At 43.9% G+C, this 16,849-nt stretch overlaps 2 protein-coding genes across 4 annotated transcripts in view; both read right to left on the reverse strand.

The window, feature by feature from the left end:
* The window catches only part of LOC310987544 (uncharacterized protein), a gene marked incomplete at its 5' end in the record, with an annotated part of 45,336 nt that overhangs the window by 4,236 nt on the left and 24,251 nt on the right, over window positions 1-16,849 (reverse strand). For 2 of the 3 annotated variants that reach the window (XM_083973854.1, XM_083973853.1), the window contains 2 exons: window positions 14,782-15,449; window positions 15,588-15,634. In XM_083973854.1, the coding sequence (XP_083829980.1) occupies window positions 14,902-15,449; window positions 15,588-15,634 (595 nt within the window). In that variant the 3' untranslated portion in view covers window positions 14,782-14,901. Of the gene's footprint in view, window positions 1-14,781; window positions 15,450-15,587; window positions 15,635-16,849 lie in introns of those variants that run through there. The other variant, XM_083973852.1, reaches the window with a different exon arrangement.
* LOC310987199 (NLR family CARD domain-containing protein 3-like) lies at window positions 4,861-7,712 on the reverse strand (the record flags this gene model as incomplete). The annotated part of the gene is given in 5 exon segments (XM_083973392.1): window positions 4,861-4,864; window positions 4,957-5,130; window positions 5,222-5,508; window positions 5,511-7,303; window positions 7,457-7,712. Coding segments are annotated over 5 exon segments (2,514 nt in total).

A 16,849-nucleotide genomic window follows, 5' to 3' on the forward strand; every position in this document is an offset into this window, starting at 1 on the left:
ATGTGCACTCTGGAAACGTGTGGAATGACGTCAGTGGAAGACGGTGAAGACACTGGCCCTCATTTATGAAACTTGCGTACACCAAAAAAATGGGTGTACACCAAATTCACCGCAAGGATTGGCATTTATCAATCTGAGCGTGAGCGTACGGTACGCACAAATCTCACGCCAGCTCTGACCAGGTGTACGCACATTTGGAACCAGCGTAGAACATGTAGGAAGGAGTGCTGCTGTGTCAGAACGATTATTAAACCATAGTCTAATAACGCAGCAATGTGGACCACATGTTGTTGTTGTTTATATTGATAAAAAGATAAAAAGTAGCCAAAAAAAAAAAGAAACGATAAAACCAAGTCCGTGTTGAAAATATAACTCGACTTTTATTTTGAGCAACTGAGATGAATTAAAAACCACGATGTGACAGATGCTCATTAATCAGCTGTGTAAACAGAAACAGTCAATGACAGACAGACCTGTTACTGTAGATCACACACACAAACTTCCAACATCTCCTGCACCAGAGCATGACCGGACGGCTCCTCAGTCTCTCTCTCTGCCGGACACCGGAGCCTCGGTTGGGGGGGGGGGGGGGGGGGTGCACCTGTCCAGGTGCAGCTGATCTCCGCGGCGGAGTGTTTTTTTTTTTCTTTTTTCCCGTCACCGGGACCTGTCAGCGGGAGATCGGGCCGGTGTTTCACATCCCTCCATCAGCCGAACCATGCCAGCGGTACTGATGGTCATAAAGTAGTAGGGCCCGACCGATTTATCGGCGAGCCAATTAAATCGGCCGATTATAGCCCGTTTGAAACTAATCGGTAATCGGCCAAAACTCTGCGATTGTCGCCGATATTTTCAGGAATAAAATGCAGGGAATAAAACTTGGTTTTACTTTGAAAAGATTCCCCCGCACCGGCGCCGACCTCATGACAAACTCCATCCACTACCACCTCAGTCACAGCACACAGCAGAGTGACTGATCTGTCTCAAAACCAGTGTTGCCACTGGCTTTCTGTTTCCCTTTTTTTTTTTTTTTTTTTTACCGCGGTCGGGTTGTGAATTAATTAATTAATGCCCGTCTCCGGCCGTGTTGGGTCCGAGATTCAACAAGCCGGTCGGGGTCGGGTTTTACCGGCACCAGTATGCTCATTTATCACCAATAAACACAGTAGATGAGGGAGGGAGGGAGGGAGTGACTGAGCTGAGGCTGTGTGACGGGTGGGGCGGGGGTCCGCGGTGTGGAGCGGTGCGGGACTCTGACTGCAGCGGGGACTATCATGGATCCGCTCCGTGACATTGTGAGACTGACCGCCGGTGAGCGCTTTGACACGGTGCCGGGCACGGCAGCAACCGCTGATCGCTTTTAATTGAAAAGAGAGAGAGAGAGGGAGAGAGAGACGCCGTGCCTTGTAAAAAAAACAACAACAAAAAAGTATCACGTGTCATGACTTCCTGTATTTGGCCCTTCAAAATAAAAGCCCATATTGATTTTGACTTCATTTTGACAAGACAGGGCTTCAAATGTTTTTTTTTTTTCATGCAACCAATCGACCAATTAAATTTTAGTCGGCTAATGATTTTTTGGTCGACCAGGCAGCCCTAATTTATATATTATATAATATATATAGATATATTATTATAGTAATACAATTTTAAAACTTAATTAAAAAAATAATAATAATCGGCCGATTAATCGGTTATCGGGTTTTTTTCCCCCTAATAATCGTAATCGGCATCGGCCCCAAAAAATCCATATCGGTCGGGCCCTATAAAGTAGCGTTCGCAGCAGTAATATGCCTATATGATTTCTCCTCAGTCCCTTGTGTTTAGTAAACTGCAGGAGCATTTCATGAGGTCGCTGGGTTTCCTGACGTGGTCAGTGACACGTGCGTCTGCAGCCTCCATCCACCGGGATGACGCTTATCAATCACAAAATCTATCAATCTATCAATGTCCAGATATTTAATGTTGCCGCCCTCTCCCTGTTCAACGCGGTAACGTCAGTAAAGTCCATCTTCTTGGCCGTCTTCCGTGTCTCCTTGTCGTAAAAGGGGCAGGGCGACGCCTCTAAAGCAGGAATATATCGGGGCGTGACATTTAAATGACGCTCGTTTTCAGCCGCCGGATTTATCACCACCACGCCGGTTCTACGCCGAAATCAGCAGCGTACACACTTTTAGTAAATCACACGTGACACTTGCCGTACACTGATATTTACACCAGAATCTACACCAGATCCTGCGCAAGTTTGATAAATGAGGGCCACAACGTGTGGAATGACGTCAGTGGAAGACGGTGAAGACAACAGACGGACGGAGAGCGGAGAAAGAAGCGGAATTTCTCTGAAAGCGAGATACACGGTTACACGGCAATATCAGTCAGAAACATCATCTTGCATTGAAAGGCTACAATAAAAACAAAAAACTCCCAAATCTAAATGAAACAGAGCAGAAAGAAGAATAATCATATTTATTCTGCCCCTTTATTTTAGATTATGTCATAATAATTTAAAGCAGGGTTTCCACTGCCAGTTACTATTACTTTGCACCCCTTTCCACTAACCGCCAACTGCCGTTCACTGGACGACTTTGATTTTCATTTGTGCATAGCTATATATATATATACATTTTTTTTTTTTAAAAACATTGAAGTCCACCAGTCTGTGACTTTTCCTAAAATGATGTTGGGCAGCACCCAATTTTGTTAAATACAATAAATATTATTCACACAAAAATATGGATCATGTTTTCTCATTTGCTTTGATTTGCGCTGACATTATTGGGCTTGCTGCTTGCTTGTGTGTGTCCAGTCTGGCTACTTAACACACGCACGTCGCAGAAATAATTTTCCAGACTGGACAGACTGGTTGTGGAAGAGGTGTAGCCTACATGCAGGGGGAAAAATATCAATATGATATCAAAAGAAAACGAAATTCGTTTTATAAAGCCAGTATTTAGGAGCAAACGAGTGTAAATGCACAGGGGCAAAATCAGAGTCGCTGTGATTTTCATGTAAAGTGCAGTGTGTAAAAAAACGTGTGTGATACACGTTTTTTTACGCCCCTGGGGCCTCATTTATCATTGTGGATACACGTTTTTTTACACGCTCTTTCCCCCGTTTTGTGCGTACGCACTTTTCTCCGCCTAATTTGGGATTTATCAAACCAAAACCTGTCGGGAGAAAGTGCATAAATTTACAACCAGTCTGACCCTGGCGTACCGGCATTTACACGCTGTTTGAAGAACAGGAGGAATTGGCGACGCCGCTGCTGCTGAGTCAGAGAATTGCAGTCTGCGAGGGAGAGAGGAGCGCGGACACTGTTTGAAGTAGCAAATGGTGGTGATGATGACCCCCACCACCACCACCACCACCACCGCACACGTGTTGACGTGACGTTGACTAGTGTGCTCCTAAATACTGGCTTTATAAAACGAATTTCATTTTCTTTTGATATCATATTGATATTTTTCCCCCTGCATGTAGGCTACACCTCTTCCACAACCAGTCTGTCCAGTCTGGAAAATAATTTCTGCGACGTGCGTGTGTTAAGTAGCCAGACTGGACACACACAAGCAAGCAGCAAGCCCAATAATGTCAGCCTAAATCAAAGCAAATGAGAAAACATGATCGATATTTTTTGTGTGAATAATATTTATTGTATTTAACAAAATTGGGTGCTGCCCAACATCATTTTAGGAAAAGTCACAGACTGGTGGACTTCAGTGTTTTTTTTATTTTTATATATAGCTATGCACAAATGAAAATCAAAGTCGTCCAGTGAACGGCAGTTGGCGGTTAGTGGAAAGGGGTGCAAAGTAATAGTAACTGGCAGTGGAAACCCTGCTTTAAATTATTATGACATAGCCTAATGTAAAATAAAGGGGCAGATTAAATATGATTATTCTTCTTTCTGCTCTGTTTCATTTAGATTTGGTAGTTTTTTTGTTTTTATTGTAGCCTATTTCAATGCAAGACGATGTTTCTGACTGATATTGCCGTGTTACCGTGTATCTCGCTTTCAGAGAAATTCCGCTTCTTTCTCCGCTCTCTGTCCGTCTGTTGTCTTCACCGTCTTCCACTGACGTCATTCCACACGTTTCCAGAGTGCACATGGCTACTTAATATGCACGTGCTGATTTGCATTGACCATATATATTAGGGTATGAGGCGTGTTCACATCCGCACTTTTCTTGGGTCCGGTGTGATTTATCAAGGGAAATACCGTGCAGCCGTGTGTACGCGGAGTTTGATAGATCTGAAAAGAGCGTATATTTTTTGGTCATAAGCACATTTTGCCTTTCCGTCGTACGTGAAAATTTAAGAGGACTTTTACACCCAGTTTGATAAATGAGGCCCCTGGTTGTGAGACTTCAGAAGAGCGTGGGGGAGAGACCGGCAGCAGAACGGTTTTGTACGCCGCCACTGGGGGGCGGGGTGAGACAACTGACGTGGTGATTTATGAGTGGTTTGGATTTGTTGCGTAATAAATCCCAGAGATAAACTCCGCCCAATTCAAACCCAATGCACAGAAACATATATTATTATAAATATTTTGAATTTGGATGGAAACTGATTTCTAATTATTTTTACACATTCAATAATATAGCTACACAAGACCCTAAAATACATAGTTAGAAGGCTTTTGTGGATTTGGTTTTCCAGAGGCTCTAAATTATTAAAAATGCTGCACTTGCTCATTCACCAACAATGCAGAGATGTCAGTTCGTGGACACTTTTGCAATACCCATATTCCACCACCAGGAGGCGCTTCCATTTTACCAATGCATGTCGTTACTCTCTTATTCCAGCACTTTACTCTGGATATGGTCTCAGTTATCAGATCTGATGTTATCAACGAATCGATCACCTGAGACAGATGTTAATACCAGGTGTGATCAAATGTTCCAGCTCCTCCTCCTCTATCAGACAGTGTGTGTGGCTGCAGCAGCCTCTCCATACCTGAGAGAGTCCAGTCTCCAGTCTGGATCCTCCAGTCCAGCAGACAGCAGCTTCACTCCTGAGGCTCCTGGATGATTGTAGCTCAGGTCCAGCTCTCTCAGATGTGAGGGGTTGGAGCTCAGAGCTGAGACCAGAGAAGCACAGCCTTCCTCTGTGACCAGACATCCTGACAGACTGAACACACACAACAACACACAGGAAACCACTGTCAACACCTGGAGGTGTGTTCAAGTGTCATCAGATAAACAGCTGGATGGACCCTCACCTGAGAGTCTCCAGTCTACAGTGTGGCCTCTCCAGTCCACCAGACAGCAGCTTCACTCCTGAGTCCTGCAGGTTGTTGTTACTCAGGTCCAGGTGTCTCAGACTAGAGGACTGGGAGCTGAGGACTGAGGACAGAGCTTCACAGCTTCTCTCTGAGAGGTTACAGCTGCTCAGTCTGAAGAGATGATCGTGAGGAATTAAAGAAGAAAGGGATTTATTTTCTGTCCTATTTAAAGACAGAAGTGTTTTTATACAATGATGAATAAATCCAACTATCTCTACACTTACATAGCTTTGTTAGAGGCTTTGACCACTGGCAGCAGCCTCAGAAGAGCCTCCTCTGAAGCAGAGTATTTCTTCAGTTCAAACACGTCCAGATCTTCTCCTGATGACAGTAAGATGAAGACCAGAGCCGACCATTGAGCAGGAGACAGTTTATCTGGGGAGAGACGTCCTGATCTCAGGTACAGTTGGATCTCCTCCACTAGAGAACAATCATTCAGTTCATTCAAACAGTGGAACAGGTTGATGCTTTTCTCTGCAGAGGGAGTCTCTTTAATCTTCTTCTTGATGTACTGAACTGTTTCCTGATTGGACCGTGAGTCACTTCCTGTCTGAGTCATCAGACCTTGTAGGAGATTCTGATTGGTCTTCAGTGAAAGACCCAGGAGGAAGCGGAGGAACAAGTCCAGGTGTCCATTTGGACTCTGTAAGGCCTCGTCCACAGCGCTCTGGTAGAAAGATGTAGATATGTCTCCAAACACTTGAGACCACAGAGATGTTGTTTGTTGTTGTGACACCAGGTTGAGTCCAGAGTTGATGAAGGTCAGATGGACATGAAGAGCAGCCAGAAACTCCTGAACACTCAGATGGACGAAGCAGAACACTTTGTCCTGGTACAGGCCGCTCTCCTCTTTAAAGATCTGTGTGAACACTCCTGAGTACACTGAGGCTGCTCTGATATCGATGCCACACTCTGTCAGGTCTGATTCATAGAAGATCAGGTTTCCTTTCTGCAGCTGCTCAAAAGCCAGTTTTCCCAGAGACTCTATCATCTTCCTGCTCTCTGGGCTCCAGTGTGGATCTGTCTCAGCTCCTCCATCATACTTGACCTTCTTCAGTTTTAGATAAACCACCAGGAAGTGGATGTACATCTCAGTCAGGGTCTTGGGCAGCTCTCCTCCCCCTCTGGTCTTCAACAGCTCCTCCAGAACTGTAGCAGAGATCCAGCAGAAGACTGGGATGTGGCACATGATGTGGAGGCTTCGTGATGTCTTGATGTGGGAGATGATCTCTCTGGCCTGCTCCTCATCTCTGAACCTCTTCCTGAAGTACTCCTCCTTCTGTGGGTCAGTGAACCCTCTGACCTCTGTCACCATGTCAACACACTCAGGAGGGATCTGATTGGCTGCTGCAGGTCGTGTGGTTATCCAGAGGCGAGCCGAGGGAAGTAGTTTCCCCCTGATGAGGTTGGTCAGCAGCACGTCCACTGAGGTGGACTCTGTCACATCAGTCAGGATCTCAGTGTTGTGGAAGTCCAGAGGAAGTCGACACTCGTCCAGACCGTCAAAGATGAAGACGACCTGGAACTGATCAAACCTGATTCCTGGTTCTTTGGTTTCAGAGAAGAAGTGATGAACAAGTTCCGCCAAGCTGAACTTTTTCTCTTTCAGCACATTCAGCTCTCTGAAGGTGAAGGGAAATGTGAAGTGTGTGTCCTTGTTGGTTTTGTTTTCAGCCCAGTCCAGAGTGAACTTCTGTGTTAAGACTGTTTTCCCAATGCCAGCCACTCCCTTTGTCATCACTGTTCTGATTGGTCGGTCTCTTCCTGGTGGGGCTTTAAAGATGTCTTCTTGTCTGATGGTTGTTTCTGGTCTGTCTGGTCTCCTTGAAGCTGTTTCAATCTGTCTGACCTCATGTTCAGCATTGACCCCTCCAGCCCCTCCCTCAGTGATGTAGAGCTCTGTGTAGATCTGGTTCAGAAGGGTTTGGTTTCCTGCTTTAGAGATCCCCTCAAACACACACTGGAATTTCTTCTTCAGGTCAGATTTGAGTTTACGTCGACAAACTGGAGCAAAATGTTCTGAATGAAAACACAAGAAATCAGACCAATAAGAAAATATAACATGTTAATTCTTCTAAATAACAACAATATGAACATGTTTCCCTCCATGTGTTGATGTCAGTGAACGTCTCATTTGTCCATCATGTTGAATCTTTACAGAAATCCTCTTACTGCTCTGCAGACGCTCAGCCAGCTCCTCCTGCTTCCTGCTCCTCAGGAGCTTCACTGTGATCTTCACTAACGCCTCTCTGATGCTCCTCTGCTCTTCGTCCTCACCATCCACCACCTCCTCATCCTCCCTCTGACTCCCTGAGCATTCTGGGTAATCTGGACTCAGAAGCTTGTGGATCTTCTTCAGCTCGTTCTTCACAAAAGTGACCATGTTCTCCTCCAGCAGCTGGAACAGAAACTCTCTGAGTGACAGCATCAAACTAAAACCTGACAGACTGACAATCCACTGGTGTCAAAGTGCAGCATGGAGATGATTGTGAACACAACAGATGTAACAGCAGCTGTTGGACATGTACCCACCATAAACATGGAGTCCAAGTGTGTTTGATGCTGCTGGGCAGACTGAGCACTGGGAACCTCTGAGCTCTCCTGGTCCACTCTGTGGAGGAATCAGTGTGAAGTGAACATCAGAACAGAGAGATAATACAAGATGGACTTTATATCCCCTGAGGACGTTCACAACAGAGACACTTTGATTTCAGACCTGGTCCAACAACACGTCATACAAACTGGTTCATTTCTACAATAACCTGAGTCTGACTGTCAGTTACAGCTTACATCTGATCAGCTGATCCATGTCCTCCTTTAAAGTCCAATATCTCGTCCTTTGACCGGTCGCTCTTTAACGACAGACAGCTGGGTTCAGGAGAGTCTGGTCTCTGCTGCTGGATCCTGAAACAACATCACAACTGATGTTAAATAGTTTTAGATCCCCCCCCCAAAAAAAAAATTAACACAGAAAAAACATGAACCGTAATGAAAAACAATGCTTGATTTGTTTCCTTATTCCTGTAAATAAAAGCTGTAAACAATGATGATGAGGGATTTTTTTCAACTCAGAAAATGTCATTTATCTCTTTGTTTTGTTCTGTAGATCAGTGTTTCTTAAAGTGGGGTCTGGGGACTCCCAGCGGTCCTTGAGTGGGTTCATGGAGGTCCCCATCTTGAAATGTTACCACTTTTTTTTCTCCAAAATTCTTAACCTTTTTAAAAAAAGAAAATATCACCTTTTTTTCCCCTTTTTTTCAAGAATTCTTTAAAACTTTTTTCTTTTGAAAATCCACCATTTTTTTGGAGAAAATTTTATATTTTTGAGAATTCTTAAAAAACCTTTTATTTCTCTATAATATTTCTAAAAATATGGGCCATTGGCCCTTAGACCTGGTCCAACAACACGTCGTGCAAACTGGTTCATTTCTATAATAACCTGAGTCTGACTGTCAGTTACAGCTTACATCTGATCAGCTGATCCACATTCTCCTTTAAAGTTAATGTACCCGTCCTTTGACCGGTCGCTCTTTAAAGACAGACAGCTGGGTTCAGGAGAGTCTGGTCTCTGCTGCTGGATCCTGAAACAACAACACAACTGGTGTTAAATAGTTTTAAATTTTCAAAAACAAAAATAAAATGAACACAGAAAAAACATGAACCATAATAAAAAAAACTTGCTTGATTTGTTTCCTTATTCCTGTAGATAAAAGCTGTAAGCAATGATGATGAAGGATTTTTTCACCTCAGAAAATTGAGTTTATTTCTTTGTTTTGTTCTGTAGATCAATGTTTTTCAAAGTAGAGTCCGGGGACCCAGTGGTCCCAAACTTTTTTTTTTTGTTTTACCTTTTTTTTCAAGAAATTATTACCACTTTTTTATTGTTTTTTTTGTTTGTTTGTTTTTTTTTACTTTTTTTTCTAGAATTCTTTAAGAACTTTTTTTGGAAAATTTACCACTTCTTTAGAATTTTCCAAAAACTTTTTTATTTATAATATTTCTAAAAATTCATGCAATTGGCCCTAATTTGAACATACATTGACTAAAAAAGTAAGGTTTTTCAGTCTTAGAACAAATATTTGTGTATTTCTGGTGTTTGTTTTAAAACTTTGTCCAATGGGGGTCCGTGGTCTAATTTGTGTCAATTTAGGGGTCCTTGATGTAAAAAAGTTTGAGAACCACTGAAGTAGATGAGTTGAAGTTTCTATTCTTTACCTGAGTTTTGCTCGTCCTCTCTCTCAGTATTTATGGATGTTTGTTCGTCTGCTCCTGTAAAAAGCAGCTGCTGAGATTCTGCTTCAGCTCCTGTAACTGATCTGATCCTCTGTCTCTGCTCTCTGTGTCTGACGTCACAATGAACTCACTAGAAATCACTGATCGGCCCCTCGCCCTGTTGCACACCTCAAAGCTGCCACCAGGAGGCGACTTGATGCAGCCAACATCACCATGTTCCTTCTACCAGGTGGAAACAAGACCATCAACATTTAGAGTAAATGAAAAGATGATTTTAACCCAGTGGTTACTTCCTGTTTTAAGTAGAAGGTGCTGACATATTTCCTGTTGCTACTGGGCTGCACTGTGAGCATTACTGAATATTAACATGTGGATGTTAAAGTAGGGACTCTTTACTGCAGCTGGACAATGTCAATGTGTGTCTTGCCTTTTGGGACATGAAATAAACTGAACTGAACTGAACTGAACTGAACTGAATTATAACTCTGATTTTATGTAGAATCGTTGAAATTTCACAGGAAGAAACCTTCAACAGAGACTTAAGCTTTGAAATTTAGTTTTGTCTTACATCTCAGCTGATCCACGTCCTCCTTTAAAGTCAATGAGTCGGTCATGTGACGAGTCGCTATTTAAAGACAGACAGCTGGGTTCAGGAGAGTCTGGTCTCTGCTGCTGGATCCTGAAACAACAACACAACTGATAAATGTGCATGTTGGAGAAAAAATGATGAAAAATATCTTCAATCCTTTAATAAACACAACAACTGACTTTTAGAGAGAAAAGTCTGACAGTTTTAATTCTGACCTTTGACCTCTGGTCTGGCCCTGATGTCCCCCACACAGAGTGGTTTTAGAGGGAGGGGCTCCCTCCTCTCTGTCCTCACACTGATCCATGCTGCTGAGGTCACATCCACATCAGCTCACACACACTTTGTAGCTTCACCTGCAGAGGAAACACACATCATTCATGTGCACAGCAGCTCACATGTCCATCATGTCTCCAGCTGCTCCTCCACTGATTGGCTCTTCTTCTCTGCTTCATATCAGTGTCAGCTGAATGCAGCCACACAGCAGTGAGGAAGAGGAAGCTGCCATCAGCTGCTGTACTTCTACTATCAGTCCACTAGATGGCGTCATGAAGCTGCAGTGAAGTGAAGAGCAGCCCAGCAACATGATCCATGGACGACTGTTTCCATCCACTGACACACACAAGGACTGAGATCCACTGAGTTGATGTGACACAGTCTCTGTGTGGACAGCATCCATGTAGAAAACCACTGGATCAAACAAGCTACAGCTGATTGTTACACACACACAATAACTGGGCCTGAACTCAGCTGCAGTACAAGCAGGAAGTAGCACAACAAGGAAATACTCAAGGAAAAGTACAAGTACCTGACAACTGTACTGATGATACTGCAACAGCAATGTGCAACGACAACTATTAGGGTTTTTGTAATTACGCAGGAATTCTCTAGAGATTGACAGAAGTTGTGCATTATAGATTTTAAAAAATGTATTGCTTTTTGGGGCCCCAAGTGGCTATAAGGCCCTAAGCAGGTTCTTAGTTCGCTTGTGTCTTTGGCTGGCTCTGAGTGGCAGTACACAATAATAACTATTCTGTTCAACTACTGACCGTCAACTGACTGTTTCTGCTTTTCTACCGACAACAGGTTCTGTTTGGTCCAGACTTTACAGTTACAGCTCTGACTCAGCTACAGTAACATTATAATAACACAACAACAACAACACAATGAGAAGTTGAAGGGCAGAGAACTCAGGTAACGACAGGTGTTAACAAGGAAAACATTCAAACTGTTCACCTTACCTTCACACGAGAAAATAAACTGTGGCACAACCACGCTGGTTCAAAAGTGAAAGTAAACTTTAAACAGGAAGTGGGGGAGGGGAGGGGGTCACATCATCTGAGTGCAGAGACTGGTGTTTTTACTGCTGTTTATTTCTACTACTAAATTATACATTTCTATTGGACTCCAGTGGTAAACAACAGTGAACACAGAGTTTTTACAAATAAAAGCAGCAAAGATGTAAAAAACAGAATATTGTTCACTTGATTAATTAAATATTAGTGACATATAATTATATTAAAAACTATGAAACTATAAAACTATGATGTTTTGTTGGTTTATCTTGTTTTCTTTCTTTTTATTTATTCCAACCAAGGCAATTTCACAATTTGACAATATCATTACAACATTTCTTCCATTGGTTGGAAGGGAGAAGGGAGAAGATACATCTTATATTGCCTGCCCCTCACTTAATATCTAATTTTCCAAGTAATCTGTCACTGAGCAACATTCTTGCTATAAAACATACAAAACAAAGGAAACAAAATGACAACAACAACCAATCACCATAAAATAAACAAAACAAAACAAAACAACAACAAAAAACATAAACAGAACTTAAAGGTACAGTATGTAAGAAATCTAAAGCAACTGGCTGTAAAATCGTCCTAATATGTAACAGAGACTCAGGAATAATGTTCATATAACATACTGAACTCACCAACAACAATCCTACAGCCAAGATATTCGCATTAAAAAACATTTTTTGCGGACCGCAAATCATGTTTATGTTTTGAATTTCTATGGTTGGCTTGTGTCGCCACCCAGCGCTCTCTCCCTGTCACAGCGTCTGTGGCCTTTCAGCCTCCGGGTTGCCAGTTAGCTTCCACTGAGCTGCAAATACGGCTGGGAGATAAAACGAGATCATGAAAAAAAAGATTGTGTTCTATTATCGGTTATTGGTCATATTTGCTTGATATCACACGGTAGAAGCGGCTTGTCGCTCTGACGTTTAATAGGCTACACAGCTTGCTGTTGTGAAAGTTAGAAAAGAGGGAGGAAATGTGGCGAAATGGAGCCGATGGTAAATGAAGTGATTGTGAACGTGTGGAGCGGTTCATGAGAGGAGTCTGTCCGGTCAGGTCGCCCGTCTCCGGTCCTCATGTTTTATGATCCGACGTCAGAAAGTGGAGGAGAACCGGAGCGGCTCGCGTCTATTCTGCGGTAAGACGTCTCATATGTTGGCTCATCTACGGCGTGATTAACACGCACTACGGCTCCAGTAGATGCGGGGTTACAGTGTGTGTGTCTGTGTGTGCGTGTCTGTGTGTGTGTGTCAGCGCTGCAGACACAGCGTCGGAGCGGTGAATGTAACAATAACTTGCACATCACCTGAGTGACGTGAACTCCGCTCGTAGTTACTGTGAGTCAGAGCAATAAAACAGTGAGGTTGTTGATGAATATTTAGCTTTTTACTCTGCTTTGAGACTGACTGAGTGAGCAGAGCGGAGGTTAGCGCGTCGCTGTCTGGCAACCTGGAGTCTGGTGGGTAGGGGAGGGGGGACAACGCGCTGCTGTGTTTTGAATTTGACTGCAGCAACAATTTTGGCCACATTCTTACATATCGTACCTTTAAAGCAACATTGCGGAGTTTCAGCTCAGTGCTTCCACCATCTGGTTGAGAAGCGCTATCGTCTGGGGGGAAAAACGAAAACGAAACTTATCAGCGAGCGCATCCAGCGTTTATTCCCATTAATAAACGACAGTATTTCCACATGTTTGCAAGGAGACTGTGTGGCGGGTGGTCGGGGGGGGGGGGCGACGGCGGTGGCGACGGCGGTGGCAACGACGGCGACGACGACTGGTGGGGAACCGTAAATTTCGCTTTTACCCACCACGTCTCTCCCTCGACGCAGAGGGGACGGGGGAGGAGGGGGGGCGGTGATACGTACCCGTGCAGGAAAGTTACATAGCGCAGTTTCAGCCGACGCGACCCGGCTCAGGCTGCAGCGGCAGCACCATTCACCCTATTAACCATTTTTCTACCATTGCAATGAGTCTGGAAACATTATTTTAATTAAGCCCAGCATATTGAGTGCAATGTAATTTCGTTGTATCAACCATACAATGACAATAAATCTATCTTGAATCTTGAATCTTGAATCTTGAAACATTATTTTAAGGCCGAAAAACTCCGACGCAATGTTACTTTAAAGTTGTCTTATCTGTCAGTCACTGAGCACACTGTAGTCTTACCATAATGTAAACAAGACAAGTATAATGAAAACAAAAAACAGCATTATACTAATCATTGGCTACATTTATCATAATTTCTGATTGCTATTTCCTTAAGCATTTTCTTGGCTTGGAATACATTAGTACAAGTCTTCAATTCATTACTTTGAGAGTTCCATAGTTTGACTCCAGCTACAGAGTTTTTGTTTGTTTGTGATGCTTTTGTCGTTGTCACGTGTTATTGTTGATTGTGTGTTTATTGTTTGTCTTTACCATTTGTGAAAATAAAATAAAAATATGAAGAAAAACAACTATGAACAATACCGTGACAGTGACAGTGTGACTGTAGATTACATGAACTACAAAACCAAAAATAGAGGAATGAAATCAACTGAACATCAATAACTACCTTTTTTTTAATTATGAAAATAGACACAGATGACGATCAAAAACTCATGACAGCTCACGATCTGGAAGTTTTTTTAACTCGGCTTTTGCAAACGGAGTTCTGCATGTGGATGCAGCGCAACCACTCTGCTCTCACCTGCGAGGCTCCAGCAGCTCGGAGCCGAAACAGGAAGCTCTCAGCCGACAGTCCCGCCCGGTCTTCATCTCGAGCAACACCGTGTCCTCCCGCGGTAAAATGTGATGGTCTCTGGGCCAAAGCAGGCTGCCGGCACCACCGACCCGTACCACAGAAGGACCGCGACCACCGGTGGGACCGGTCTTCCCGACCTGCTTTGGCCGAGAGACCATCACGTTCCGCGGCGAGAGGCTGTGACACGGCACGGCGCGTCTGTGTTATTGTTGTTTAGTGGCGCCCCCCCCGCCCCCGATGGTGGTTTTGTGAATAGAACAACAATTGTTGTATATAGTTATCTTACACGAGCCCTTAGATCCAGAAATGTAAGTGTCAGAAGAGCAACAGGCACAAACAGAGCACCTTTCATAAAAGACGCTCTATCTCCTTTTCTAGAAAAAAAGGAGGGATTTTGGTGAAATCCAGCCATGTTTAGCTTGAGTTTTCTCAGGAACGGAGGCACGTAGAAACAAACGGTTTGTGGTCATTTGAAGCAGAAAGTTCAAATGAGCTACAGTATGTGTTGGTGGCAATAATATAGAATACACTATGGCTCTACAAAAATCATCAAAAATGGTCTAAATTGCCGGTACACTTGACTAAAACTTTGGAAAGGAGCGCGGCACTCAATGAGTTAGAACATCCACTGATTTAATCTATGAATATGAAAATGTGAGTGAGAGACAGAGACAGACAGGTAGAGACTGAACTGTCTGTTCAACAGTGAGAAGGTTTCTGTCACAGGAGGAGACTCTGATTCACTCAACACAGAGACACTGAGGAACCAGATTTGGACCAGGGGAATCCAAACCCAAACCCAGGATACATAGGTTGAGTGAAGGTGGTGTTGAAGGTGTAGAGGTGGATCAGTGAGTCAGAGGAGACTCTGTAGAAGGACAGAGAGCCAGCAGGACAGTCCACATACACTGCTACTCTGTAAGAGACAGAGGAGGAGGAGGAGGAGGGGATGTCTGTCCGTCTGCCATTGTGCCTGACGTAGTAACCACCATCAGAGCAGCTCAGACTCCAGGACTGATCGTTCCCTCCAAACCTACAGTCTACACTGTCTCCTTTCCTACTGATTCCTCTGTAACTCAATGATATTTGAACTTTTCCTCTCCACTCGACCTCCCAGTAGCAGCGACCAGTCAGACCAGTTGAACACAGCAGCTGAAGCCACCAGTCAAATCTGTCTGGATGATCAGGATATGACTGACGCTCCTCCTCCACATATGTCGCCTTCCTGTTGTTGTCAGACAGTTTGATCTCTGTGTTCACTGTGTTTGTGTCGATTGTGAGTCGACAGGAATCTGATGGAGAGAACAAGACACAGCTGCAGTTATTGATCATGTGATCAGTTATTGGCAGTTTGATGAAGACTCATGACGTCAGTGATGTGACAGTGTGAAGATGGTTGAATGTGCTGCTCAAAGTAAAAACACACTTACACTTCCTCAGACCTGGTGTCAAGAATTGGGCTCCAGCAGGCTCCACCCTGAAAGGAGGAGGGGGGTCAGAGCAGCACGTTCTCTGTCAGCATGCACACATGGACATTACATGGCTCTCACACACACACTGTTTTATCACTGTGTTCACATGGAGGCTGGTATGTATGGATGAACACTGAGCACAGAGAAGAAGGAGCTGGAGTCTTTATCTAGTGATGATACAGAGCAGGAGGAGACGAGGAGGAAACACTTCATCATGGGTTTTCTCCATGTGATGTCACCAGGGCCTGAAGTTAACTTTTTTGGCCACCAGCCACTGTGGCAGGTGGACAGTGGTTATTTACCAGCCAAAAGTTTTGGTGCCTAAAATAAAGGTGAACAACTCAGAAAATGCATAAGAATGGTTCTTGAACTAGTACAGAATATACAGTATTTATAAACCGTCTTTGCTTTTATTCTTTAAGTAGTCAGTGGTTCCCAAACTTTCTCTGCTGGGCCCCCTCTTGGCTGATAAGAAAATTTCCACCACCCCCCTCCCTTTTTTTGTAACAGTATTCTTTTTTTTTTAAAGTATATTTTTGGGGCTTTTTTGCCTTTACTTGATAGTGCATAGTGAGATAGACAGGAAAGGGGAGGCAGAGAGAGGGGGAATGACATGCAGGAAAGGTCTGTCCGATGCGGGATTCGAACCGGGGACGCCTGCATTGAGGACTGTAGCCTCTACATGGGGCGGCCTGAACAGTGTAATCATTTTCTTTTTTCTTTTTATTTATTTTACATTTTTTCGAGTTACAATATTCAACTTGACCGTCCCTCCTGCTCATACTGTAACATACAGTTCGTAGTGATTCCATCAACGTCAGGACAATTAAGGGAAAACCCTGCCTTCACCTCCCAAATGACAGCTGTCAGATGAGCCAACTTTCCAGCTTGTGTGTGCGTTTTTGTCAGTATACAGTAAACAGTGCACGCGAGATGAACACACAGACACACACACAGCTGAGGGGCAGAAGTGCGGAGACGCGTCTACGCCAGGGACACACCGGCCGAAGCACCAAGAAGCGGAACCCTTTGATGTTAATGATTGTGTCGTTCACACCAGAGCCATATCGCTCTGGTTCACAGCAGCAGCGCCGCGGCAATTCGACACGGTCCACCAAGGGCAAAGTTGTATTTTTTCAGTACTCACGATACCGGAAAAAAAGGCAGGTACACATAGGCTACCTGATTGGTCAACAACACAACACTTGCTCTGTGGCAGG

The sequence above is a fragment of the Trachurus trachurus genome (assembly GCF_905171665.1).
Source record: "Trachurus trachurus genome assembly, chromosome: 6".
NCBI lineage: Eukaryota > Metazoa > Chordata > Actinopteri > Carangiformes > Carangidae > Trachurus > Trachurus trachurus.